General features: G+C 41.9%; 1 protein-coding gene across 1 annotated transcript; it reads right to left on the bottom strand.

Annotated features, from left to right (window-relative positions):
• Positions 1 to 1,465: 1,465 nt before the first annotated feature.
• Positions 1,466 to 26,542, bottom strand: pparab (peroxisome proliferator-activated receptor alpha b). The gene is made up of 7 exons (XM_083894180.1): positions 26,531 to 26,542; positions 12,605 to 12,853; positions 10,793 to 10,956; positions 8,540 to 8,678; positions 4,240 to 4,439; positions 2,063 to 2,516; positions 1,466 to 1,921 (listed from the first exon to the last, which is right to left on the bottom strand). The coding sequence occupies exons 2-7, from the start codon at positions 12,810 to 12,812 to the stop codon at positions 1,677 to 1,679; spliced, it is 1,410 nt and encodes a 469-aa protein (XP_083750306.1). The 5' UTR covers positions 12,813 to 12,853; positions 26,531 to 26,542; the 3' UTR covers positions 1,466 to 1,676.
• Between the last annotated feature and the right edge of the window lie 1,304 nt (positions 26,543 to 27,846).

Raw genomic sequence — 27,846 nt, 5'->3', positions numbered from 1 at the left:
CAGAGGTGGTCGGCTATGGAGAGTACACTCCAGTGTGACAGAGATGAATTCCATTTCTTGTGACTGAATTTAAATCAACTTAAGGAGATTTTGGTTTGAGATCAGCTGACAACGTAATCCGAACTATCATACATCCACATTTCTTTACTGAAGGTCTTTTCTTCGCAAAACAGAGTCTGACAGCAAATTGCATGAGTGGTATTTTCCCATGCATAGTTATCACAAAAGTTGGAGGACAAAAAAAAAAAATAGAAATGATATCTTATGGAAATGTATTTGGTCGTCATTCATCACTACAGGTCTGTGTACTCAATCTAATCAAATCAAACGAATTCCTATGGTCACACGCTTGTATTAGCCTTTGTCTTTTGGTTTAACCAACACCAAAGACTTTTCACCCCAAAGGTTGTTGTAATCGAGGAGGCTACACCATTATTCTTCACTTGTATGCAGAAAAAAATGTGGTTTTCATTTGCCATTATAAAAAAACTCTAAATCTTAATCAACTGCATATTATGAGGAAAACGTAAGGCAGGAGGACTGATGGGAAAAACAGAGGTCGGGCCTTATGACTTGTGTGGAATAGGACCAAGACGAGTGAGAAATTAAGAAACGGAGGAATTTGTTTTCAACAAATCCGCCCTAAGTCTGCTTGTATCAAGTTTTTGTTTTTTTTGCGGTGTTAGCCCTTGAATACCAGAACACAAAACAGCATGGAGTGCCAAAAAAGGCCAAATAAGGGAGTCAACAGAGGTCCAGTATATAATAATATCATAATATCAACATATCACAGATGTGTTAGTGCTTCAAATGTGCATCGTGGCACATGCACATAGTGACTTTGTGCATTTTGCCATCTGTCTGTCAAACCTTTAATGATTTGGATAAACTGCAAGGTTTTGCTTTCTATTCCGTGTCATGTAAAAAATACTATTTCTGAACAGTTCACAGTAAGTAATGATAATTCATACAAAGTCTTGACGCTACTTTTGTCAAGAAGATTGAAAAAAAACAAAAACAAAAAAAAAACATGAAAGATGATCATGTTTGGTGTCATTGCAACCAAAGTATGGCTTAGAAGGATTACAGTACAATTATGTCCAGGAGTCTGGTGACAGTTGTGTCTCTGGGTATAAAAAAAAAGGTGACGCTCATGTAACCACCATTTATCGGTAGTTGATTTGGCAGAAGCTGCCTTGCTTGACATCTTGATCATCACTGTCTTAATGCTGCTGTGTTGTTAAATGCAGAGGTATGTGGCTCTTTGCTCTTTGACATCAGTAAAAAAAACCAACAGATAGTGTCAAAGACTATGACGTTCACCTTCTTTGCTTGATTTGAAATTATAGCCTTTTTTTTTTTTAATCCAAGAGTTTGGTCAGACATCGCATACAGTGGTTTCTTTACAGCTGTATGTCAAAAACGTACAAGTCTTACATGACTTTTCTGACTGGGAAGATCCACACGAGAGAGTGGAGAACACCGCGTTGAAACCAGAGAATCAACAATCAGCCTGTTGCTCGGCCCTCTTGTGCCGATCACAGCCAACTCTTGCTGTATTAGGCTGGTTTACGTGGTACAACCCTAGCTTATGGAGGACTCTTCTTTTTTCTTCTGTCCCTGAAAAAAAACGAGACGTTTGTAAAGTGCCTCTCCCGGTTCTTTCTCCACAGTGGTCAATACATGTCTCGATAGATCTCCTGCAGGAGTGGATGCAGCGAGGTGTCCTCTGTCTTTTTGATCTCTTGCACCAGCTGTGCGTGCTCGGTGACAAGTTGCCGGAGGTCAGCGAGCTTCTGCAGCAACTTGGGGAAGAGGAAAGTGTCATCTGGACGACTGGTCAGCAGATGGAGCTGTAGCACCTGCACAATGCTCTCCTGCATGCGCTCGATGTGTGCCACATTCACCAGGCCTGGTCGGTCTAATCTCGGTGCAGGAAAGACTTAAGTTAGAAGACAGAACTTCCAGAATAGCTTTGCAATTTATGAGAGTCTAACCTTTCAATTGGCAAAAGAAAAACACTTTATGAGCACATTTTTTGACATATTTCCTTCATCCTCACCTCCACAGCAGATGATAGCAGCCACAAACAGAGCGAGGTCACTGTCGTCCAGCTCCAGCGCATTAAACTTCATGGCAAACTGGAACTTTGGCTCCATCATATCACTGAATGGACGCCGCAGGCTTTTGAGGAATTCCCGAGTGATGAAACCGGAGCCGTACGCTACCAGGAGCCCGTCCTTGTTCATACTGGAGGCGAGCATGGCAAAGAGTGCCTCATGCACGCCGTATTTCAAAAGAGTCACCTGATCATTGAGGTCCAGGTTTGAGAACCCGGGGACCGACTTTGCAAACTCCGTGAGCTCTGTAACGGTTTCCACTGACGTGCATTGGCAGCAGTGAAAAATGCGAACCTCTGCTTCCCTGTCCTTCAGCGATCCAGCAGAGCCGACCATCTTAGCCACCAGAGTCTGCTCGGCCAGCTGTAGAGTCTCCATGTCATGGATGACGAACGGCTGCGGAGAGATAATCACACTCGTGAGCGCTGTGTGTAGTGCGTGGTTATAAATACGTCTCAGATTGAAATGCAACCCAGTCAGTAAAGTGTGTACTGTGATTTTGACCTCCATACGGTAAACTAACCTGACCCGACTTGACTGCTCAAATATGGAAAGCGCTGAATCGGTAAAACCTCTCGACATGAAAAGCTCTTGTGACTGTGGTGTTTATACATAATCTTTACGGAGACGAGGCTGAGCCCAGAGCCCTTATTGACATTTGAATATTTCCACCGTGACATAATTACTCTCCTTGACCCTGCAGCTATGTAATTACAAATGCCACACTTAGAGTGAAAACAAGTTTTGTGTGCAAACAATTTAAATATAAGGACAACCTACGCTAAGCAATGTCAGCAAAGTAGGCTTAACAAAGTAAACTCAAAATGGAAAGTTTATGCCACTATTGATAAATCAGATACAGTAAGTACTGTCATTGGAGAGATGTAAGCAGCCATGTACGCTGTGAACAGTAGTAGTTGAGTAGTTGTTTTGTGGTAACATTGACATATCCTGTATTGTCTAATACCTTGAGACTAAAAAGTACAAAGCACAGTCTGACTAAAATGAGCAGAATTGCTGATTAGACGTCTTGGCCCTGGAGCTTCAATAATGATTATTAGTCACAGTTTGAAGGATCATAGTTCTAATGTCTACGGATCAACTTCAAGTTTTTGATTCTAATCACATTTATTTTTTTACTACATGCACTGGCAGGAGCTGAACACCTCTCAGTGGTGTCTTTTGTTTTTGTCACTTTAAACTGTCAAGACTATAAGTACTGTGATTTATATCACTGCAAAAGCAGTTAAATGAATGATAAACCTGAGCATAAACGTGTCGGAGCCAGCACCATTATGCCTCACTGTATTCCTGAGAGTGATGAGTCAACCCTGATGGAAATGTCTCACACTTTTCCGACAATCAAAATCACTTGATAGTGTTTGAATATTATTTCAGCTGAATGCTTTGTGTTACTTTAAAATGACTACATTTCCTTTTCAAATCAAAGATGTTACAGTTGTTTTTCCAACTGCCTGCTCTCCTGCAGAACCACTCTGATCTTTGTGGACATTCTCCATTAGGATGCTGCAGGAACACGGATGTGCCCTTCGACTAACATGGTGCTTTTAAAAACCATTCCACACATACGCATGCAACATCCACGGAATTCCAAAACTGGGCAGGGCTGCTCTCCTTTACCCTCCGCTTGCTGACCCCCTTTTTTACAGAGTAAAGACAGCAAAAGCAACCAGGCTGTGATTGAATGCTTTTAGGAATGGGTGATGAAAAAGAGGGAGAGAGGAGGTGGAGGGCAAATTTGATGGGATCATCATACACTGGCTCTTTATCCCCCGTTTTTGGTGCAAAACAGATGTTTCCTTGTCCAGTCTGAGTGTCGGGTTGCACTACAGATTGAGCAAGTTATTTCTGTCACATTGGCTGACTCTGAGTCTCTGGAGTAGTAGCTGCCGGGTCATATTGAGACACGAGGCCGATTGCAAAGTGTCTCTGTGCTCAGAATGACATTAAAATCTTACTGAGGTGGGGACGGAATAAGTTAAATGCTGCAAGACTATTGAGCTACGACCCATGAGGAAACTCTGCAACTAAAGAGATCCATGATCGTACACAAAGACACACTTATAAAACACACACACACTACTCTCAATCAACATACAGGGTTGCTGGTCTTGCCGGTAAGAATGGTTCGAGCCTTGGCCTTGTTCATGTTGAAGTTCTTGAGGTAGGCCTCGCAGATCTGCCTGGCCAGGGTTTTCTGGTCAGCTAAATGAGGGTCTTCGACCACTTTGTCCCCCGTCACCATCTCTGCTTTCAGCTTCAGCTTCTCTGACTGGGGCATCCGACCAAAACGGATGGCTGCGGAGAGCAGAAAGAAACAAGGTCAGATTTGTTGTCAGGAATGTCATCAATGTATTACAATAGGGCTTTTCTTATCTATTGTTTTGCAATTCAGAATCAGAACACTTTTTAAATACATGTTAACAATGAAGTAACCCATACTAGTGCATCCTGATTATGAATCAAATAAATGCAAAGAAAGTTGTTTCATGAACTTGACTTTCAGATTGATTTCAAAGCATCGAATCAAATGAAGAGCAAAAAGTGTATGGTAAAATCCTATCCAGCTGCTGAGACACAGATTTGCTCTGCAAAGGACACGTCTGTCATACTCAACCTGTTTTTTTTAATGTATATATATATATGTATATATATATATATATACTGCTGGAGATTGATTCTGACACAAAAAAACAGCACTGTGTCTCAGCAGCTTCATTCATTGATTTCACTTTCTCACGAGGGTCTTTTTCTTACCAAAATCACATTGTATTACAGTTTCTTTAGTTACATGTCACACAACAATCATTAGCTGTGACATTTACTAACTCCCACTCCCTCTTCTTTTTCCTCTCTCCCTCTCCCTTTCTCACATACAGACAAACTCACTGAACAACACGGGACTCTAAACACAAGCAAAAGAGCATTTTAAAAAGGAACGCATTATTTCCAGCCCTTGATTAACACATTAAAACTGACAGTCCTTATTAACAACCTGTAATAGGCCCATTACGACCTCTGATATTATATTATTTATGGCTGGAGCTACTTGGAATCGTAATTAAATTTATACGGCACAATAACTCTGACATCCATCAGTGATTGACATTCATACACAGGTACTCTAAGGTCCATCTAAGGTAATAATAATACAGGTATCACAGCTACAGGTGTTATACCCATCACAGCAGGGTGTCTTCGAAGCGCACGTTGTTTATGTGAAGTTGTACCTCAACACCACACTTGAGTTGTTTTTCCATAAGTGGATGGCGGCATCTCGCAGACGGCCTGATCCCATTTGACTAACGAGATTAGAGGTGAACTCTTTTTAACCCTAGCACACACGCACACGCACACGCACACGCACACACACCTACACCCAGCTGCGCTGATGCCTGTATTTACAAGACTATGAAGCATGAGAGGAGATCTGATTTCCCCGTCGTCCAACCCAGCACCTCCAGCTGATGAAACAAATCCAGACTCAGATGCTCATAGCGAGCAGGGACGAGATACAGAGCTGGCAGACAGCATGGGGGGCCCATTAGATTGCTGGTCACAAAGTGGATGGATCATCCGAAAGCTGCTAACACAGCGGTCGCCACACCGCCTGGTCAGGAGCCAAGTCTAATTAAGATGAAAAGAAGTGAGTGATGCTAAGCTGAGCATAAGTCTATTTCTTAGGAGCTGCTGTGAGTGGATGGGTCTGTGTGTCTCAAGCTTGGAGGGAGTGAGAGGGGGCACAGTCTGTCATTCAGTTAAATATCTGATTTGTGGTTTCAGCCAGTAATCACCTTCACTGGGATAGACTTACTGGCTCTGTATTTGTTCTTTTCCCACTTGCTGGATTCAAGAAACTTTCAATTCTTCTTATCAAAAGAAAAATAAAGGGATGTTGTTGGTTTAGCATCATAAGTAAACTTAAAATTGAACCCTTTAACACCGAGCATATCACAGAGGAAATGCAAATTTGCATTACCGCAATTACGCAACGGTTTGTGCAACTGTGAATAGTCCAATGTTTTCTGAAACCTGAGTTTGCACGTCAAAACCAATATGTGGTTATTATGGTAATTCTACTCGCGCTGTTGCAGGAAGATGGTGAATCAGCGTCTTTTTGTCGCCAGAGAGGAGAGATTTGGGAAAACACCCGTACATAGTTTCCATTTTTTAGCCTGTTTTCAGACACTGAGACAAAGACTCAAACAAATGTTATTTTAAATGTATGTACAACTACAGTATTTTTTCCTAAATAAAACTTTTTTTTTTAAAATTGGTTGAAACTGCCAGATATTGAAAGGTATTCTGGGAAAATGGGCACAAGCACTTACTCACAGGACATGTTCTGGCCCTTTTATGGTTAAAATAAGCAAAAAAGCAAAAAAGTGCACACAGACATTTTGAGACTTAGGTCTTAAAGGTTTAAAAAAGGCTTCACTTTGTGGAAATTAAAAGTCAGACATGAGTGCGTGGTCTACGTCTTTTAAATGTACAACTTATTAAATGTAATTCAACATCAATTTTTACGTGACAAGCGTCATGTCGACTGATAAATCCATTTGTAATACAACTGAACTATCAACGGCTAAATTTAAAAGAAACATCCAGTCAAACAAATTGGATATCGATGAAAGCTGAACCACAAATCCTCCAAATTAGCCGCGCTGTGGTCCTGTAGTAATCTTCGACGAGAGGACTTCAAAAGATTAGGTTGCACTTCATCTCAAATCTCCTTCCTTCCCCTCTATGGTTACATTTAGACCCATGAAACTCAATATGCATATACGGTAAAGAGGAAGTGCAGCAAACAGAAATACTGCTACTGCTGCATTTTGAGGCACTATCATTATCCAAAACTGACCTATGTCTTAAGGAAGCATCGGAAGGGATCTTAAGTCAATAACCCCATGGGACACAATGAAGGGTCAGTAAAGCTTCACAAATGACACTGATCTTTTTCCTGCTAAAACAGGACAGAGAACACAGAGAACTGTCTGATGAACTGATTCCCGCACAAACGTACACACACTATCTCCAAATCCTTTGTCCTCGTGTAGCAAACTTTTTTTCTAATGGGACATTGACCCAGGCCATGAGTCAACATGCCATGTTGTACGTTTACACAGTGTACACAACATTCACCAGAATAGCATGCTTTGACCTCACTACTCCATTCCGAGCTAATTTTAGCAGCACTGATGGTCAAATCTAATGTAAAGCCTTAAAGGACTCATATTATATCCTATTTCTCCAAGTTAACCTAGTTACCTGGTGTCCTAATGAACATGTCTGTGACATACTTTTGTCAAACTAGCATAAGGATGAAGCACCACAGCAGTTCAATCACCCTGCCAAAACAGCTCTGTTTAGAATGCTCGGTTTAGTAGTATCTCTTTAAGAAAAAAAAAAAAAAAAGTAAAACAAAACTTAAGGGACAGGAAATGACATCAGACACAGAGGCTACTGGGAGCTAACAGCAGTTAGCCTTTGGAAAAGTGATCATTCGCAGGCTCTAGCATGTATCCACTGGACAGATAAATCCTCTGAGGCTGGAAGTTTGTGTAGAACTCTGTGCTGCACTGTGGAGCCAAGAAAGGAACTTTCTTATGCTAGGAACTTTCTTGGCTCCACACTTTTCCGCGGACTTCCGGTTTTCAGATACCGTTGCCCTCGACAGCACTCTCACATGTTTTACGGACAAAGCGGAGCTACGCGAGATATCAATTCCAGGAATTTAGCGCATTGTGACGTCCCAGTGAGCGTGGAAGTCAACATCGCGTGTTTCATCTCCTGTACTTAGACTGAGGAGGACCACAAAAACATGAGTGAGTCATCTTTTTTCACACTTTGCTGTCTGATAGGGACTCCAGAGTCCCAAATATAAGGATTTAAATGAATGAAGTTTTGATTTTGCATAATATGGGACCATCAAAAGAGCAAATTTCCAATAGCCACAAATGTAATTCATTGTTGACAACAGTGTTGTTTCTTTCAGATTCAAAATAGTTAAATAAATGAATAAATATTGGTTCAAACTCATCAAAAGTTGAAGTTGTGTTTAAGCACCCGAGACCGTTGAATGTGCAGTCATGACTCTCTACCCTGCCATTTAGATAGGATCCTGGATGTATATCTGCACCAAAAGGGTTGAGTGGATTCATTAACTAAAATGGAATAAGCCTCGAACACTAAGTTTTCAGAAGACACACAGATGTTTCGTAGCCTGAATTAATCTTCGATTAGTGACACGATTTAACGCGAAACGCAACACACGACTGTGCTGTTATCTTATTTGTGCATTTTCTGCACATCTGCACAACTGCAAACCATGCATATGTGTGTGTGTGCTGCTGAACTTGAAGAACTGCCCAGACCTGCCCTGCCTCTGAGTCACTCACCGTTGTGGGACATGCCCACTGACAGGCACTTCTGGAAGCGGCAGTATTGGCACTTGTTGCGGTTCTTCTTCTGGATCTTGCACCGGCGTTCACATTTGTCATACTCCAGCTTTAGGCGGATGGTCCGCCGAAAAAAACCCTAGAAGAAACAAAAATGAATGTGACAACTGCTTTCGTAGAGTAAAACTGTGCTTTGCAAAGTATTACAGTTGTGGAAAACTAAGGCAATGGGAAGATTATAGCTAATTTGACATACTGTGCGAGGTGAAACATCTTGACCTTGCTTTTGTACAAACGTGTTGAACAGGTGGTTCTATAAAAAATGATGTACTTTGTTGTCCTATTAGACAGTGACAAGTGTAGTTGTCATTAACTTGCATTATCTTCACTTCACTGGCTTTACTGTCTTAACCTCCCCCCCACGTGTGTGTGTGTGTGTGTGTGTTGTCCCAACCCAGGCAGAGGACAGGAACAATGATGCATTATTTATCTCCAATTATAATTAAACTCAGCTTAAACCACTGATCAGTGTTCATGTCATTGACAACAGTAATTGTCACTTGAAGCCCGAGAACAGTACATGGCAACATATCAGAGTTTCATCACTGGTGTCTTCTTGTTTACATTACCCTGACATAATAGTGACATTTAAATTTGCCAAATAAGAGAAAGTCCAAGATCCACATTAGTGTTTGTAGTGCAAAAATACATACAGACATTCCCACACAAAGCACGACTGAGCAGGATTACAAAGACATGCTTCAACCATGTGAGCACACGTTAAGTAATTCAGCCCACCACTCTCTCACCCACTACCCCCAAACTGCGGGGTGACATGAGGACAGCACTGGAACCCAGGCCAAATGGACCTCATGCATGACCAAGGTCAGCCTCCTCCTATTACTGTTAGACATCCAAACTAGAGAGAGAGCACTCGGAGAGGGCACAACTCTACAAGGCTGCTCAATTCCCCACAGTGCCAATACACTCCACTATCTCACAAGGTTAACAACTGGAAATCATCCAAATCTGTACTTTATTTTTTCCAAGTTATGCTGCTCAAAACAAATAAAGGCAGCTAAAAACCTCCTTACATGTAGCTGAGACAACGTACTCACAATGTAAGTCATTTTAAACAAGTCTAACTGGGCTATACGGTGTTTCACTCAATGCTTTCGAGATTGCGAACGTCTTCAAATGGACATTACTCCCAACACGGTGACTCCGATTTAAACGTCCTATCACTGATGTTGCAAGTAGGGGCTTTACTATAACCCTTTGTGTGTAATAGGTCGCATCTGATAGATGCACTTTTAATGACTCCCTCCTAAAGGTTGATGTTTTGCAAAACATATTCACCTTGACTTTTATGATAACCTGTTCTTTTACAGCCCTACAACTCCAACAACTCCTCTGTCCTGTGGACTCTTCATGCCTTTCAGGTAGAGCAGATACACACATGCACACACCATTACTGCAGTGAGCTGCAACATTTATGTTTCACTTCCTAGACTTCATCCTCCTCCTACTATGTACTTTGATACATTTACGTCAACTATACAGTGTGGGCATACAGGAAAACTACTTTTACTTGGTCTTTTTTAACAAAGTGACTAAAAACATGTATAAAAAGGATACAGAGTAAAAAACAACAACAACAACATTGGATAAAAAGCACATGCACACACACCCCGGTGACGCTGTCTTTGTCCTGTAGTACCTCTTAAAAAAACAGCCTTGGGTTGTTCTTCAACACAACTGGAAAACAATTAACTAAAAGATTATTGTGTGGCCACGTGTGAAGGCCAATCCTGATATTTCTGATGTTTTGAGGAGTAATCATTAGTCACAAGACACATGGCCTCTGGATTTCTAGCCTGGCATGTCCTACTTTCGTCAGTGTCATACACCAACATGTGATGTGTTGCTTTGCCACTGGTTTAAGTGTGCCCAGAATGCTATTTATAGGTGATTTTTAGAAGGAAATAACAGATGGATCTTGAGGAAATAGGTGAGAGGGAGAGAAAGCAGTTGTGTAGATTGAGCAGACAAAAAACATGAGACATGAGTGATAACCCTGCCACAAGTCATATCATAAGGACAAGTTCAGTCCTTATGAGAATGTCCTTCAAAAACGATATGGCCCTAGTGCTTCGTTATCCGTCATTGCCCTGATCTAGGTCCCTTCTAGCATGAATTTTAAAGCCCAGTTGTTTGACTTGTATTCATGTGTGTCGCTAATATTCATCACACCTTGCAGCCCTCGCAGGCGTGGACTCCATAGTGGTAGCCCGAGGCGCGGTCGGCACACACTCGACACTCCAAACTGAGCGATGATGTGGACGACGAGAACTCCTCTTGGCCCGCCGTGAAGCCGTAAACAACCGATGAGGGGCTGGACGCTGGCGTCAAGGCATCTACAAAACAAACGTACACACGGTTGGTTCGCCAATTCGTATTGCACTAATCTGACAGCTAATGCAGACATTTCAAGGCAACGATGATAAGGTAGTACGGGCACGGGAAGTCCCACAAATTCACTGTTTCTGGCGTATAATCAAAACACCACAGTTGAAAGAGAAACAGAGAGAACATACTTAAGATACTTTTTCATTGAGGCACTTATTATTGACACAGCTGCACATTCATGTCCTACACACAAAGTAATCAAGTCATTAGAGAGTCATTTGAATGCACCTGTACTATTATGCTGTATATAAATTCCATTGTTGCTACAATTGTCATGGTCCTGTATTTTGAGAGTGCATGGAAAACTGCTAGAAGCAATATTTGTAAAGCAGTGATAGTCCTTTTTCATTCATTGTCTAGTGTTTATCCTTGGGAGGGAAGCTGGAGCTAATCCCACATCAGAGCAAAGGCAGGTACACCCTCGACATTGTACCCAGTCCATCACCAACATACAGAGACATATTTGATTTATTAGTAATTCTTCTCTAAATATCCAAAGATGCACTATTTACATAAGGTAATTACGTGAAGTTATATTCTACGTACAACAATAACTCATCACTGTCAGTTAAAACATTGAGTCAATAATAGAACAAGCTGCTGTCATGCCTGTATTCATACATCTCTTCACTGAAGTCTGATTTCCATGCAAAAATAGTCTGTTTTATCACAAAGAATACAGTCATTAAAATGCTAATTGTGCTGTATATACCTGCCACAAGAATAACAGCGTAAGAGTATGATCAGTGATTTTCCTAATGGAGTAGAGGTCATGGGATTTGCCAACAGTTCTCTATTTCCACCTTGAGATGGGAGCATGGCTTATATGACTTGAAATGGTGTCATGGTACAAAACAGTGGCATAAAGTCAAGCCACATGAGTTTGTCAAGGGGGATAAGGAGAATTTGGCAGTGGACCCGGAACTATGTACTTGCCTTGTGGAGGTGCACTTGGTTTGAATGAGTGTGGACAAGCAAAGCATGTCAGGGATTCTTCTGCCCCTGTCTCTCACTTTTAGCACTTGGAAAGATCCAAAAGTCCTGAACACCAATGCAACTTTTCCATGACATCAACAAATGCTTCCGTGATGCAGTTTCTCCCGACACTTCCCCCTCGGTTCTTTTGTTTTCTTTATCTCCCTCACTCGTACTCTCTATTCCTCCTTCAAATGTTTATCTTTCCTGACTTTTCAAAGCTTGGTCACTTTGATAGTGGCATAAATTTCCCAGATATCCATGACACGTCTATTCAGCAGGAAACACAGCAGCGAAGTGGATGTTTCCTGAGAGGTGGTCCGTGGTGGCTGAGGAATGTTTAAATTCCTCATTGGATGGGGTGAGAATAAGGAATGGAGAGGAACAGGATGGGAAATGAGGGTGTGCATAAGAGTAAAAGCAAAGTAACAGGGAGAGAAAATGGCTAGAAATGGGCAGGCCAAATACATTAGCACAATTGTATAATGGAAAGGGTGCAGCCACTGGGGATACTTTGCAACTATAAAAATTGAATTGTAGGAACAACCCCACATTGTCATCGCTGTATAATTAATGATGTAAGGAAATATTTCAAAATGATGACATTAGGGAGGCTTTTACCTAACACAGTGGATCCCTCTGAGCCATTGCTGGATGACTGGTATTCAGGGACATCGAAGGAGCTGAGAGCATCATTATCAATAGATTGCGAAATGTCCTGGAGGTCCTCCATCCCATCCATGAAGTCATCACCGGTGCACAGGGGGCCGTCCAACACCGAGTCCTCCAAGGGAGAAGGGGGATGGTAGTGGCTCTCCATGTCGACCATTGCGGTGGAGGAGCAGGATGCCGGCGCTCTCACTCATCAAACTAGAGACAGAAGACAGTGGGAGGATGGAAGGGGGGAAAACCACAGAGGTCAAACGGGTGATATGGAAACTCTGACAAGCAGATAGAGGAAGACAAGATAATAATTGATATCTAAAATCATCTTTGTGTTGAGACTGCATCATTTTCTAGTAGCCCTCTACTTACTTACATAGAGTCAAACAGGTAAACAATATGCTCCTCATGTTTACTGCTAGTGTTTACAACTGTAATGGTAGAGGTAATGGGGATGCCATTGGTAAGAATGGTGATTCATCCTACAGTTATTGAGAGAGTTTACTTAAGGTGAAGATGAGATAAGGAAATTCAATCTGCACAGTCATTAAGACTCATTAACTAAGAATCACTCACTTATAATAGTTATTTGAGTTAGGATCAAAGTGGCAGACCGACCAGCGCTGGAATCATAAAGCACTGCTGCTAGCATGGCACAAAACCGATAAAATCTTTATCTACACCAACGTGACAATGAAATACAGCTTTATTTGCAACATTGGCCAATATAATATTTGGGTGGTGGTGATGCAATAATGCGGCCATCCACCCAAACAATGTGTGCAGATATAGAGGGTCAGCTGGCAATAAAGGCATGAAGGACTATGTGCTATCTCAGGACACAACACACTTCACTCCTCTGAGCCGTCTACTCTAAATGCAGTAAACATATCCTCAGAAACGTCAGAAGGACAGAGAGAGAAACACAGTGAGGCCCAGAGATGTGTGGACGGATGGATGTAGGTCATTGGGCTGGCTTAGTCTGTGTTGTGAGTGAAGGACTGGGGGTTGGGGGGTTAACTAGAAGAAACATGACAGACTGGCTTGCACAGTAGATGGGTGAGTTTTTGCTGAATTGCATGGAGGGGGGTGGCATTACTAGGAGGAGCTACTAGCTACACACAAGGTGTACTAAGGAGCGGGCATGCCTTGTTGGCTTAAGTTAAGACTGGCAAAGAGAATGGATCTTACATTGCATTTCAAATTTACATACATCTGCATGTAATCTGGGTCAATCTTTGGTAAGCCGGTTCCATCACCCACCCACATACACACTTATAAGAACGTAATGTAAGACGAGGGGGATGTCAGTGGCAATACAGCAATAAGACAGCAGCTGTCAGTTGCTCTCACCCATCCCACGCCTTCACATACCTTTAGTTTAACCTTAACTTGTCCTGTTGGCAGTGTGCACCGTTTTAGAAGAGATTTAGTGCATGCTGTTTGTCTCAGTCTATTTAAAGGTTTAGCGACAGTCATTAATTGAATCGGTTGAAGGAGCAACTGAAAGTATGGATCAGTTACAAACCAAAGACATTTAAGTGTTTCTACTGAAAACTTGAACATATAATAATGCCTCATTCAAAGTTGCATGAAGTTCTTCATCGGTTTTCAGGTTTAATATGGGATAATGATGAAGAAAAAAAAGAAATGAACGAATGATGAAGATTCACAAGTGCTTCATGGGTGATTTCCAGCTTGTAAACCACTACCCAAAAGGAGAATCCTGGCTATTCACTCCCCAGTATTGTACTTGCAATAATGAATGAGAGCAGTGTTAGCTCTTGGATAAAGCTGGTAAGTTCGGCACCACCCACATCAGGCCCAGAGTGTCACCCCAAGACTTCTTCTTTCACAAGCAGGAAGCTTTATGCCTGGAATTGAACCTGAATCAACTTGAATTCCCCCCACTAGGCCAAACATAAAATCTCCAAGTAAATCCACTCTGATTGACATCATACTAACCAACAGAACACAACAATATCCTCACACTCTTTGCCCAAGACATTAGAAACCACTCCCTCATAGCCTGTGTCAAGGGTATAAAACCTCAAGGTCAAAGATTCTTATAAGCGAATTAGAGAGACTCTAATTCCAGGTCCACAGTCAGCTCTTGATTGTGTGTTCTCATTTTATGCACCTGACAAATGGAACAATCGACTGAACATACTCAAAGTAGAGCGACTGGTCTCCATTCATAAATTCAAGACACTAATGCTTCTCTTAGCACTTTTCCTTGCTCTGCCATCTACCAATATTAATAGTTTTATCATTGCATTTTATTTTATTTTCCCCGTATAAAGAAAAGTTCAAAAACTAAATAAAAGCTAACCTCTTTAGCATTCAGCTCCTTGCTTCTGACCTTCAGGTTGTCCTTATGAGGACATCCCGTTTCATTCACACACTTCACTCAGCACTCTCTCATTATACTACAAAAGCCTCTCATCAAACATAGCTTGGCTTGTGCTGTCTATTCAGGTAACACTCCGTCATTCTCGCGGAGGTATTTTCTCGCGGTATGGTGAGATGATTTTGTTCTTGTAAATTGTTTAAATTGAATTGGATTTTCCTAAAATCTGCAAAAAAGGCTAATATTTGAAGCCACGATAATGTATTTATCTGTCAATATTGTTGAACAAAACTTTGTCTGAACACACAGCAGGTGTAATCTACTATTTGAATAACGTACAAGTATATGACCCCCTTCCAGCAGAAACGGTGGACCACGTTTACCTCATGTTGACACCAACATGTCACGAGAATGTAAACACACAGGTCTGCTTTCCTGTAGATTGTAGAGGTCTAATAGACCGAGGCAGTCAGAGAAAGACACAAGAGAACGTGACGAGGAATGTCACTTAAGCTACATTACACAGCCATTATCAACAATGTGCAAGTGAGAATAAGATTGGGAAGCAGAGTGAGAAAGAAAAAAAGTGGCTCCTAGGCAACAGTAAACCTTTGTCTGATAGGTCAAGACCCTGTGTGCTCATTCAACCAAGCCTGCTGAGGGCACTGCGCAAAGTGAAAGGAAGATGAGCAAGGTTGTCCTTGGTTGTGTATTTTCAGGCTACGGATAGGGTAAAAAAAAAAGTGGATGGGGGTTACACTGACAAAAGAACCCAGACCAAGGAGTCACCAAGGTTTCCCTGACAATGCCATGGCAATGCTGACATAATGGCTCACATTTTAAATTAGAGATAGCGAGTCGGCAAGTGAGAACATCTTAAATTCAATCTTTTAAGGTAAAGAGAAAACTCCCGTTCTTGGTTTGCTGCTAAATACATTGGAATGTGAGCACATCTGTACCAACGATCGTATAGCCAGATGTACGAGTGGAGCATAAATAATATAATGCTCTGGACACCCCTGCCCCCCCACGTTACGCATCCGTTGTAGTCAAACACCCACAATAGACGGTCAAGCCGTGAAACAGCTACTAAGCCATGGCTAAGGCAGATAAATATACTCTGAGCATGACACACAAACAGCCTCTCACCCTCCAACAGAACCAGACATGAAACATACTGGCACTGTTGAGGTGATAGTCTCATTAGTAATATCAGTGAAGAAGTGGCGTGCTCAAGACGAATGAGATCACCTGACTGAGCACGTCAACACAGATGGATATGGAAAGGTGATTGCCGGGAAGGATATACTGTTATCATCCCACGACTAACCATTGCAAATCAAAGAAACATTCAAATATATTACAATTTGTCTTGAGAAAGGGTAGAAAAAATACTAAAAAAATAAACGGATGTACATACCAAGTATGAGAGAACATACCATGGCAAGATAACGAAAGATAAATTACTCATGTACAACTAGAACCAGTATATAGTTAGGAAAACATGACGTGCACATGTCCATACATACTGAGGTAACAAGACTTCCACCCTACCTTCCTCATCCATAAACAGAGTCTTCCAAGCAACTTTGATCATTGACAACATTCAGCTCTTTCAAAGAGTCTGCGTGATCATTCAGTGTGTGTGTGTGTGTGTGTGTGTGTGTGTGTAGATGGAGGACCATATGTTAATGTTTAATCCACCTGTGGTCTACTGACAGGCCTGTAAGAACAAGGGCCAAAGAGGTTATAATGGTGGTCTTCAGATGGGAATATGGGCTGATAGGACTGCTGCCCTGCCTACTTTACCTGTCAATTTGTTTGACGAGATCAAACAAACGGACATGAGCTCAGTCTGGACCATGCCCACAGTGTAAACACTGAGCTGAACCCTTATCACTTAGGGCTGATATGCTGGTCTGCTCCCTCTTATCGTTCCGGCGATTGGCCAATGTACAGGCTGGGGAAGTGACTGACATTGGACTTCAGCTGTAGTCTCTGACTGATGAGCCGTACGATAGCTATAACGTTTCCGTCACCCTGCAACCAGGTCATTTACTTCATCACAATCAGGGTCAGTGACACCGTACAGCAAAAATCGGCTAATTTTAGATTTCAATGCCCTTCCCTTCCAACTATATTTGAAATAAATGTCCACTGATTTATGATGAGAGCACAACAGCAGGACATGATAAACTATACTAAACTAAAATGTGAATCCTTGCAAAATAGTGACTGGCTGCAAGTTTCACCACTGGTTTCAGGCATGCAAAAATAATTGACCACATGTTTGCGGACGTAGACATGAATTATCAACTAACGGAAATAACAACAAAGCTATTGTTTCTAACGTATGAGTACTGCACTGTACTTTTTTCCCCCAGAAATCACAGAAGGGAACTAGAAAAGCACTCGGAGAGCGCAGACCACCGCCAAGGCAGCTCAGTGCCTTCAAAATACACCCGACCAGCGCACCTGGGCCAGACAGCGAGTGTTGCAACCAGTGACAGCGTCTACGGATCACTCCCAAATTTAAATCACTTGTTCCTGGTCCCATTGCGGACATTTCCTGAAAATGTCATCCAAATCCGTCAGTGACTTTTCGAGTTATGTTGCCGACTAACAGACATACAAACAAACAGAAAGACAGACAAAGAAACAAACGAAACATAAAGGCGAAAACATAACCTCCTGGCAGAGGTCAATAAATATATTTAACACAATGACACAACATCTATATGGGATCTATATGGGATATGTGAATGGGTGACAAACACTATTCCTCAGTGAGGTGCCCAGGAGCTCACCTAGTAGAGCAGGCACAGCCAGTTTAGATTAGCAATGCCAAAAAAACAATATGTCCTGAACTCATTGTAATCCACATTGGATGAAAGTGTCTGCCAAATGAGTGAGTGGAGACGTCTTGATGAGTCATGTTTCACTTGCGGTTTCCTTGTCTCACAACAGAGACAGAAAAACATGGGAATGACAACCGTTTTATTTGGGAATTCAGCTGCACCTAACTGTGAGCACAGACAGCTGGAGTGAAGCAAACAGATAACGCAATAAACTCATTGACGTCAAGCCGTACGAAAATATGTCACAATGACACCACAAATATACCCCGCGATTATTTTTGAGCTGCCCTATGGCTACTTTTAACTGAAAGTTAATACTTTCAGTGGTTCAAGTGGTCTTTTGATTAGGTTTGGACCGAATCTTATTCAGAGCTATTACTGGCTGACAGCGTATTCAACGTCCACAGCTCTAGTGTGTTAAGAAATAAAACAAGCCCCGTAAACCCCAGTGGACTCTGACCTCTGCATTGACAGCATGTTCAGTGTCATAATAACAGTTAAATGTCCACACAAGCTCATAAGACAAGTACCCATGCAATCTGACCATAAAAACACTGCTGGAGGTGCAATGTGACAGTGTGTTTGTTCTGGAGGCAAAACGGCAACATGGAAAACGGAGGCCATGGCCTTCAAATGACGAAAAACATGTGAAATGGAAGCAATCATTAACAGTCATTGTCATTTTGCGGAAATGTCAAAAATCTGAATCTAAAGTCCATGTACAGTGATAGTGCTGTGTTGTGCTCATCTGCCGTCCACTGTCAAATCTAAAACCTTGGCCCTGCCCTCACTACCTGAGGAGGGAGGAGCGCTCAAATTAACATGTGCGACAAATACACCAGCAAAACTCATCCTATACGATCAAAATGTTCTGTAACTTAAATACATTTGGTAAACTTAAATGTGGCTCCACCTTGCCAAATTTGAATAATTAAGAAGTGTTTAAAAATGTTATTTCAAATTCAATAACATCCTCTGCTCTGAGACACTGGGGGTGTGTCGACTGGAGGAGCCAAACACACACTTACATACATACACATACTGGCCTATAGCTTAAAGGGACACTGTGTAGTATTTATGGGTTTATATAACCCAAAATCCACTTTTTTATACATATTATGTGCTCCTGCATTGTCTAGTCGCTGTATAATATTCTTTGTTTCATTTTCGTAGTGTTTCAAAAAGTCATGTAAAATAACATGACCGCGGACCGCGGTTGCATAGCCACTATTAGCAGCGAGACGCCATGTTTCTACCGGAGCCTGTAAAGACAAACGCGAGAGAACAAATCAAGCGTCTCTTTACTTTACTTCCCGCCTCCTCTCTCTCCGCTTCGTCTGCTACGGCCGCGGTAGCTCGCCCTCTCCCTCGCCTCACGAACCTCATCTGCTGACAGGGAGAAAGACAACGAGGACGACATTTGACCAGCTGCGGATACCTTAGCGCTCAGGGAAGGGAGGGGGTGAGCAGAGGAGCAGTTCTTTGTTGTAAATTTCAGCCTCTCCTCTAGATGGCACTATAAACTACTTACTTCACCTTTAAGTAGGGACACAAGGCCTGTGAACGTCGCTTTTCATCAGTGTTTGTACAAAATATAAACGTAAACAAATGGTTATTAAACTTCCTGTTCAACAAACATGTTGAGAAGCGATTGCTTTGGTATTGTGATGTATTGCAATGGGTTATGCACAAGTCTCAATGTATTATACAGTATATAAATAATATATCATGTATAAAATAAAGTGAATATATACATTTGGTGCAGGCAAGCTGGCTGTCACATAACGTGACTTATACATTACTCACTGTACGACACAGCTGCCTGCATCACTTTGACCTGCGCTACAAGCACAGCTTGTTCCATGTAGCTGAACATGGCAGCTCTCAGCCCTCACTGTTTCCAGCTGTAAATAGCCAAACAGCCACATCGCTAATAGCCAACAACGCTGTCCTTAAGCAACACCTCAACTCTGCCAAAGTGCTGGCTCCTGGCTGCCACTTGAATATGCTTATTTCCAAATCAGAGTGACGTCGATCACGTAGGGGCCCCTTTACAAAACCTCTCTGCGACTACAGTCCAAAATCCGTAAATTTCCCAGTGAGGAAATGTACTTTTTCAGCAGTTTTGTTGCTTGACAGATGTAGGGCTGGGGTGACAAGACAGAGATGCAGACATGGTCCTGTCTACATAAGGACTTAACTGCTTATGAAATCAAGACATTTCTGATTTAGATAATCAGAAACTAGTGGTGTGCACTCTCTATGGGCAATGCTCCGCTGTCTATTCTCCTTATGTCCAAACAGCGTCATGTGCATATATCATGGCGAGTACCGAAGAGGAGGGAATGTTCAAGAGAGTGTGTGTCCCTCCTCAAACAGCTGCTCTGTCCCGTGAAGCTGTGTCAAGAAACAATACCTTCATTCCCTGGCAGCACAGGGACAAAAGGACAGCAGACCGCTGACTCAGTCTACAAACTTTGACTGGACCATGCTGAGTGCGGTGCTGCCAAGAAACATAAATAATTTTAGAGTTGGGAGGAGAGTGACTTTGTTGCAACATGACAGGGGATTTAAATGTTCCTGCTTCAACATAATACGGAATATTAATTGATGTAATAAGAAAAAAAATACTAAAACTTTTATAGGTTTCAGTTACATGTTATGGTTAATCAGATATTACTGGATTTGTTGGGACTGTTCTAACGTGAAGTTTTAGGAAGTAAATAACTGATCATAATGATAAACTGACACTCCTGCATGCATCTATAGTATGTCATCAGATGTCCAGCCCTCTGTTAAACTACATTCTACCTGATACTTTGGCTAAAATCATTTCTGCAGTGTATCACGCTGACGATTTTTCCAAAACTGTTGAGGGATTTTCTGCATTAATAATGAAACACAAACAATAGGCTGGGGAGGAGCGTCAGAGTGCACGTCTCACTAAAAACCCAACTGAGAACATGAGGCTAGGAGCGTTTCTCTTTCTCTCTGACAGCTGTGTGTATCTTATTTCATTTTCCAGCATGACACTGACGTCCTGAGTTCCCCCTTTCTGGCTGCCAAACCAGCCCATGTGTTTGTGGGGAGGCATGCAGCACACAGGCCTGGGCGACAGAACAACACTAATTTGCCTCTGCAGCAGGATCACCGTGTACTAAACTAAAGACAAACAGGTTTCTGATACATGGCGTCTTGTAAGCAGTAGCAGCAGAAAATTGTGTAGTTTGTTGTCAATATGTTCATATGCACTCCCTTTCTCCTATTCACACAAGATATGTTAGAAATGTGAGAACATGTGAAACAAATTAAAACAAGGGAGAGAATAATTCTGGAGTTAAAGGCTCGTCTAACATATGGCTTGATGATGCACCGGAGACACAGTTACCATAACTCCTCCTCAAACCCTCAGCGTAGTAACTCCACCTGCTCCTCTTGAAAACATACAAACATGCAGAAAAGTCCTGCCACTTCATTTAAAATTCCCAAAAATTAGGAAATGAAGGAAAGAAGATAGACGTTTGTTAAAGGTCCCATATTATGCAAAATCGACTTTTTTAATAATTTTAATCCTTTTACTTTACTTTATTTACTTATAATACTTATATGGAGGTCCTATTATTCGTTAAAGTGTGACTCCTTCATGTTTTTGTGGTCCTCCTCAGTCTAAGTACAGGAGATAAAACACGCAATGTTGACTTCTACGCTCACTGGGACGTCACAATGCGCTAAACTCCTGGAATTGTTGTCTCACGGAGCTCTGCTTTGTCCGTAAAACATGCGAGAGTGCTGGCGAGGGCAGCCGTATCCGAAAACTGTAAGTCTGCAAAGTCCGCGAAAAATTCTATTCTTGGCTCCACAGTGCAGCACAGAGTCCTACACAAACTTCCATCAGAGGATTTATCTGTCCAGTGGATACATGTTATATATGACGGCAATGTGCCTGCTAGAGCCTGCAAATGATCACTTTTCCAAATGCTAACTGCTGTTAGCTCCCAGTAGCCTCTGTGGCGGATGTCATTTCCTGTCCCTTAAGTTTAGTTTTACTTTTTTTTAAGGTGGACCTAAAGAGATACTTCTAAATAGAGTGTTCTGAACAGGACTGTTTTGGCAGGATGATTGAACTGCTGTGGTGCTTCATCCTTATGGTATTTTGACCAAAGCATGTCACAGACATGTTCATTAGGACACCAGGGAACGAGTTTAATTTAGAGAAATAGGGTATAATATGACCCCTTTATTAATTCTATCAATTTACACAGTCTTTAAACACTATGCAATTAACATAGTGGTATGGTCCTATTGTATGTTTGGTTCGCAATAAGTTACAAAAGAAGTGAAAGATTCAGTTCATCTTCCCGACAAAAATAGAAACCTTAATCCAAACCAATCTTTGCTTTGCTTCTGTTCATCTGTCATGTTAATAAACACTGTCACTTTTCACAATTGTGCCATAACTAGTGTCAAGTCAAGCAAAACAGACATTGTGTGAATACTGTACAGAGGCCTTGTTTGTGTACTGTGCAACAGAATCTATGTAAACAAAAAAAAGAAGTAATAATTCAGACTGAGCTTCTGCAGGCTGCAGCTCACGTGCATGGTGGATCAGACACCATTTCCTCAATGTTAGGTTGAAAAGAAAGAGTAAATCCTCCAACAATGGGTGTGTCTCAGACAAATGGGATGTGACACTCATGCAGGCAAACTAACAAAAACAAAACACATGCCTGGGAGAGACAAAGACACCAGTCAAATCCTGCTGTTGATGTAATATACAAAATTAATCTCATATAAAACTAAATAAATCTATCCCCAATCATTAGCTCAGCCAATCTCCTGACCAGAGCTGCTTACTGTAAGTCTAGGAGAGTAGGAGTGTCTAAATCCTATTCAACCCCCCGAGGACTTTACCAGAAGAAGGCTCAAAGGGGAATAGACCTGGCTCAAATGAAGGTCAAACCTGTCCAACAGAGGACATGAATTGCAAACCAAATACTCCATTGATGTGACTACAAACAGTCAAAACAGCCATTTTTTGAAGTTTGAAGGCTCATCAGACATTGGTCGAGGAATCATTTTAATGGTGAAAAACAACAACTGGGAGAGAGACTAATAGTTTTACTTGCAGTAAGTCTAAATGCAGCCTCAAGGCATCAAACGAAATGCTTTAGTCAATGATAATGGCAGACCTCAATGCTGCTTAATACAACACATATTGGTTTGTTTATATGAAAACCTAACCTTGAGTCCCCAGAGCAAGATACATCTGTCGTAAGTGGAGAAAAACCAGTAGTGTATGGTCAATAACAAGGTGATGGAAATGTTCCTTCCTGCTAATTATAGCTTGGAAAAAAGCAAGAAGAATCTGGAAATCGCAGCTCATTTAATGTGCATACAAAACATGACTTGTCTCACTTACTCTCTAAACTTGAAAAATGAGTCCCTGCACACTTTATCTCTTTATAGACCCAAACTAGAGACAGGCAAACTCTTCAACCGAGGAGCAAACCCTAAAGCCCTGTTTCTATCTCTACCGCTTTTCTCATGTGTGTGCATTTTTTGGACATTTAAACACAATTGCAAAGAGGTGAGGTCACACGTTTACAGATCACAGATGAAGTAGACGAATAAAATGGAATGTTGAAAAAGAAAACGCTCCTCCCAGATCCCTCCTACCTCACCCACCATGAACCCCATGTACACAAAGAACAGCTACATTAAGGATTTCATTACAGAAACTACTTCCTATTCCTAGTGTGAAATCTTTTCTGCCTTTTTTCTGCAACGTTGCATGTTCAGACTTCCTCGGTGTTCCACGCTTCCTCTGTCTATAAAGTCAAGAGACCATCTCTGTACATGGGCAGAATGTGAGTTCTGTTCTTGTTTTGGTGTTTAAACGCCAATATACTCTCTGCTTTGTGTAAATGCAACCGAGCAGAAGCTGACTGAGGTGTCTCAGATTTCTAGAGACAAAAGTGTAGAGTAAGGGAAGCACAGCCAGCGAGAAAGTTGCCACAGTGGGTTGCCTAAAGGCTGAAGACGCACTCTTGACAGTTTGTTTCTAGTCTTCTTTCATGCACTGTGCTTGACAGATAAGGTTATCTCGCTGCATTCCTCTGACTATCACAATTGTTAGGTTTGATGAATTAAATGCTTAAAAAACAAGAGCACTCAGAGAGAGCGTAAACACTTTGGCGTCTGGGTTCTTTTTACATTTCAATGGGACTTCCCGTGTTAAACTTAAATTCCCCAAATCTGGATCACATCCAAATGAAAATTTGTCTGATGGTGTCACCGGTGTCATCAGTGGGTAGATTCTTATGAAAACGTACTGGGAACATACCTGGGTAAACAATTATCCGTCACAAGAAATTAAGACTGATCCATCAAAAACAGGACAGACAGGAAGTTGCTGAGAGAAGGACAGACAAACGTAAAGATAAACCCACAGCAATGAAAACATCACCTCCTCTGTGGTAATGATACATACAAGTGATTTCTGAGTTTTGTAAGAGTTAATGGAATTGTGGGGAAACACAGGACAAGGTTTACTTAATCCAACTTTTTTTTTTAACCGGTTGGAGTCGGATACAGTCTAATTTCCCTGGTGTCTTAATTCAGCCCTCACCAGTTAATTAAGAAAAACGTTCTTGGCAATCTTGATTTGTTCAAGGTTTGATTAAATGCCATTTGAGCCTATCAATTATTGACTCAGCACAAACAATCACTGCAATGCATCAAACCTTACACACGTCATAGTGCTCTTCAAACCACAATCACCAAAAATGCAGACTGAAGACCTTTGCACACAAGGGAAATTCCACGTCAGTGTGGAGACTGGCTTCTAAGAGTTAGCAAATACAGGTAAAGTTCCCCGTCCATAACGCTGAGACGTATCTCTGTTTATCTAGAAGGCGACTGGAGAATGCACTGTCTGTCTTTAGACGACCTCCAAAATCTCACTTATAGCAAAACATGTCAACAGATGGTTTCACCTCAAGGCGCTGCATTCCAAACGCAACTAAAAAATGCATATGCAACACACTGTGCTCACCAGTCAATCACAATGTCCCCCATATGTCAAAACAAAAACATTTGCTCACCAAATTCAATAACAGGACTGCGTGTTTCTGCCTGTCAAAAGTCATCCCAGGCAACAGTGGAGCGATGAGCAAAGTACAAGGTTGACACTTTCCATAGGTATTGATTAAATAATACCTATGCAACACATCGAACAGCTATGACCTCACCCAGCAGTCATCTAAGTCCTTCATGACATGTTCATAACAGAAGGAGAGCGGGAGTCACTGAGGTAGAGAGATAAATGCTCCAGGGTTGGTTTGGGTTAGAGTTAGGTCACAGCAGCCTGAGCTACACATTAACTACTGCTTTTCCGTCTATCTATCATCCACCTGGCTAACAACGTTGTATGTCATTCTAATCGTGTTTCAAATAGTGAACACATGGATCATTAACATCAAACCACAAATGCAGAGTCCCATGATTTAATATGCTCAGACTGAAGCGCTGTCTACCTACCTACATACCACACTCATCCAACATTTTGTGCACCTGTTCAACTGCTTTTTAGTGCAAACACCTCATGCAGCCAATTACTGAGCATCAGAACGGGGAAGAAAAGTGATTTAACAGACACTTTGAACATGGCGCGGTGCACGTGCCGGTCTGGAGTATTTCAGAAACGTCTGATCTACTGGGAGATTTACACTCTACCATCTCTAATGGTCTGAAAAAGAGAGTAAACATCCAGTGAGCAGCAGTCATCTGGGGGGAAAAAGTGATAGAAAAAGGCAAAACTAACTCAAAATAACTGCTCATTACCCACCAATGTATGCAGAAGAAGACCATCTCTGAACACACATCTATCACAGATTACACAAAATAATGAAAATCAATGACTTACAAGTGACATTTGAAGCCTGACCCAGGATTCCTGAACACGAACAGCGGGTGTTATTTCAACTTGGCTCCATCTCTGATATGAAGCTCGGCTCCTGGATATTTTTTTTTTTGTTTGGAAAGCAACGTCCACACTCAGGATCCCATGTGCAGCTGCTATTTATGCATGTTTTCCTTGCATTGGTTGTGCAGCAGATGTTTGGTGGTGTGTACAGTGCTCAGTTCCTTATCACTGTGTGTGTGTGTGTGTGTGTGTGTGTGTGTGTGTGTGTGTGTGTGTGTGTGTGTGTGTGTGTGTGTGTGTGTGTGTGTGTGTGTGTGTGTCTAGCAAAAGCAGAGACACACAACGAGCAAAAACCAGCAGCCCCTTGCACTGAGAGAGTGGCAGAGTAATAATGAGAGCTTACATCACAGGAACATGTTGCCTGTTAATGAGCGAGGGTTGGCGGCGGGGGGGGGGGGGGGGGGCACTAAAGCTGCGCAGCATGTAAAAGCCTCCTGACAGTAACAATGCTCTTGAAATCACTGAAAGATAGATCCATCTGATCCTGCTGCTCGTAAACAATCACATTTGCACGTATGCATGTGCATGTATGTGGGGGATAAAAAAACAACAACAACAACAACTGTGCACCAAACAACAACATTCCCGTACACAGAGTTACTCGCTCGGCTGTTGCAGGAGGAGGGCGCGCACTCCTCCTGCAAAAATAACAATAAAATAAAGACACAAACAGGTCGGAAGAAGATAATTACCTTCCAATAAACAGCCCGATGCGAAGTCGCCATGTCTCCCCCCCTCCCTCCCGGAAATCTTCGAGAAGCGCTCGGTGTCAGATGGAGAGAAGAGGGGAAGAGAAGTGACGCCGAGCCGAGACCTCACGTCCTTGTCTGTTTCCCAACAGCGCTGCGTGCCGCTGTCAAAAAAAAAAATCCCCCACCACGTCCATACAAAGCCGAACCGTGCCGTTCACACCCGCAGGAAGTGACGTCACAAGTGACAGCTGGGGCCGGCCGATGGAAGGCGCACACCCTTGACACACCTATAGTTTCAGCGAATAGGACGCGAGAGAAGGACGAGAGAAGGACGCCCCCTAACACTGGTGACAGATGAGGCAGCGACAGTGTTCCTTTAAAATGTGCACGAATATTCAAACTCATAGCGGTGAAGACAGCAGGACGGTAGAACGATAGGGTTTATTGGCAGAAATGTCATATACTACAATGAGGCGGTTTTTTTTTTTGTCAAGACAAACAACTTTAGTTAAGACAACCTTAACTAAAGTTGTGAAAGTGAGGTATAAATATATTCCTCTGTGGTTCATAGGAACAAATGTCCAAAATGTTTGTTTGTTTAACCTCTTCTTCCCTGACCCTCCTTTTGGAGTCCCTGCTCGAAAGTGACATGCCCAAACTAAATAGAGTAAACCAATGCAGTTACAAGCTCTATGTGGATTATCTTGGTATCAAAATAAAGATAACACTTGTGAGATTCCACCAGAGGTGTAAGTTTCACTGTAGATGTCACTGTGTCAGAGTAAATGTACATGGAACACAGCATAAATGAAGGATTTTTTTCTCTCGCCTAAAAAATATTGCATTTTAAAGCAAATATCACCTTTAAAATATGCAGTAGGAGCTTAAAAACACATGGAGGTCATGTAACAACATGTGGACATGAGCTGTGCAAAGTCTGATGCTGCTGAAATAAAGCAGAGTGAAATTACAGCGGTTTTAGTAAAGAGATGTCTGGGCATTCTCACTTTTGGCTCAGCTTGGCACCATCTGTGCCATTTGAGATTTCTTAGGTACCAAATTATTAAAAACCAATAAAAATTTTATTTATATGTCACTACAGGTCTAAAAAGAACTTGTTTTGAAAAAAAAAAAAAAAAAAAATGTATAACTGTTCCTAGCCAACTAGCTAACTTCCAGCTAGGAACTTAGCTAGGAAGTTAGCTACAGGTCAAACCAGAAGACCAGTCCACTTTTTATAAACAAAAGTGAGTGAGTGGAGGAGTCCTCAGTTTGTTGCAGTCTTCAGCCTCACCACTAGATGTCACCATTTCTTA

The sequence above is a fragment of the Microchirus variegatus genome (assembly GCF_963457635.1).
Source record: "Microchirus variegatus genome assembly, chromosome: 8".
Classification (NCBI taxonomy): domain Eukaryota; kingdom Metazoa; phylum Chordata; class Actinopteri; order Pleuronectiformes; family Soleidae; genus Microchirus; species Microchirus variegatus.
The sequence above is the reverse complement of the archived record's forward strand: the minus strand, read 5'-3'. Positions and strand labels throughout refer to the sequence as shown.

Bases quoted from the DNA above. Each gene is read 5' to 3' on its own strand.
- pparab (XM_083894180.1), bottom strand. From the start codon at position 12,812: ATGGTCGACATGGAGAGCCACTACCATCCCCCTTCTCCCTTGGAGGAC. The intron at 10,957-12,604 runs GTAAAAGCCTCC...TTTGTTTTGTAG, and splicing joins AGAGGGATCCACTGTGTTAG to ATGCCTTGACGCCAGCGTCC. The intron at 4,440-8,539 runs GTGAGTGACTCA...TGCTCTCCGCAG, and splicing joins AGTGGGCATGTCCCACAACG to CCATCCGTTTTGGTCGGATG.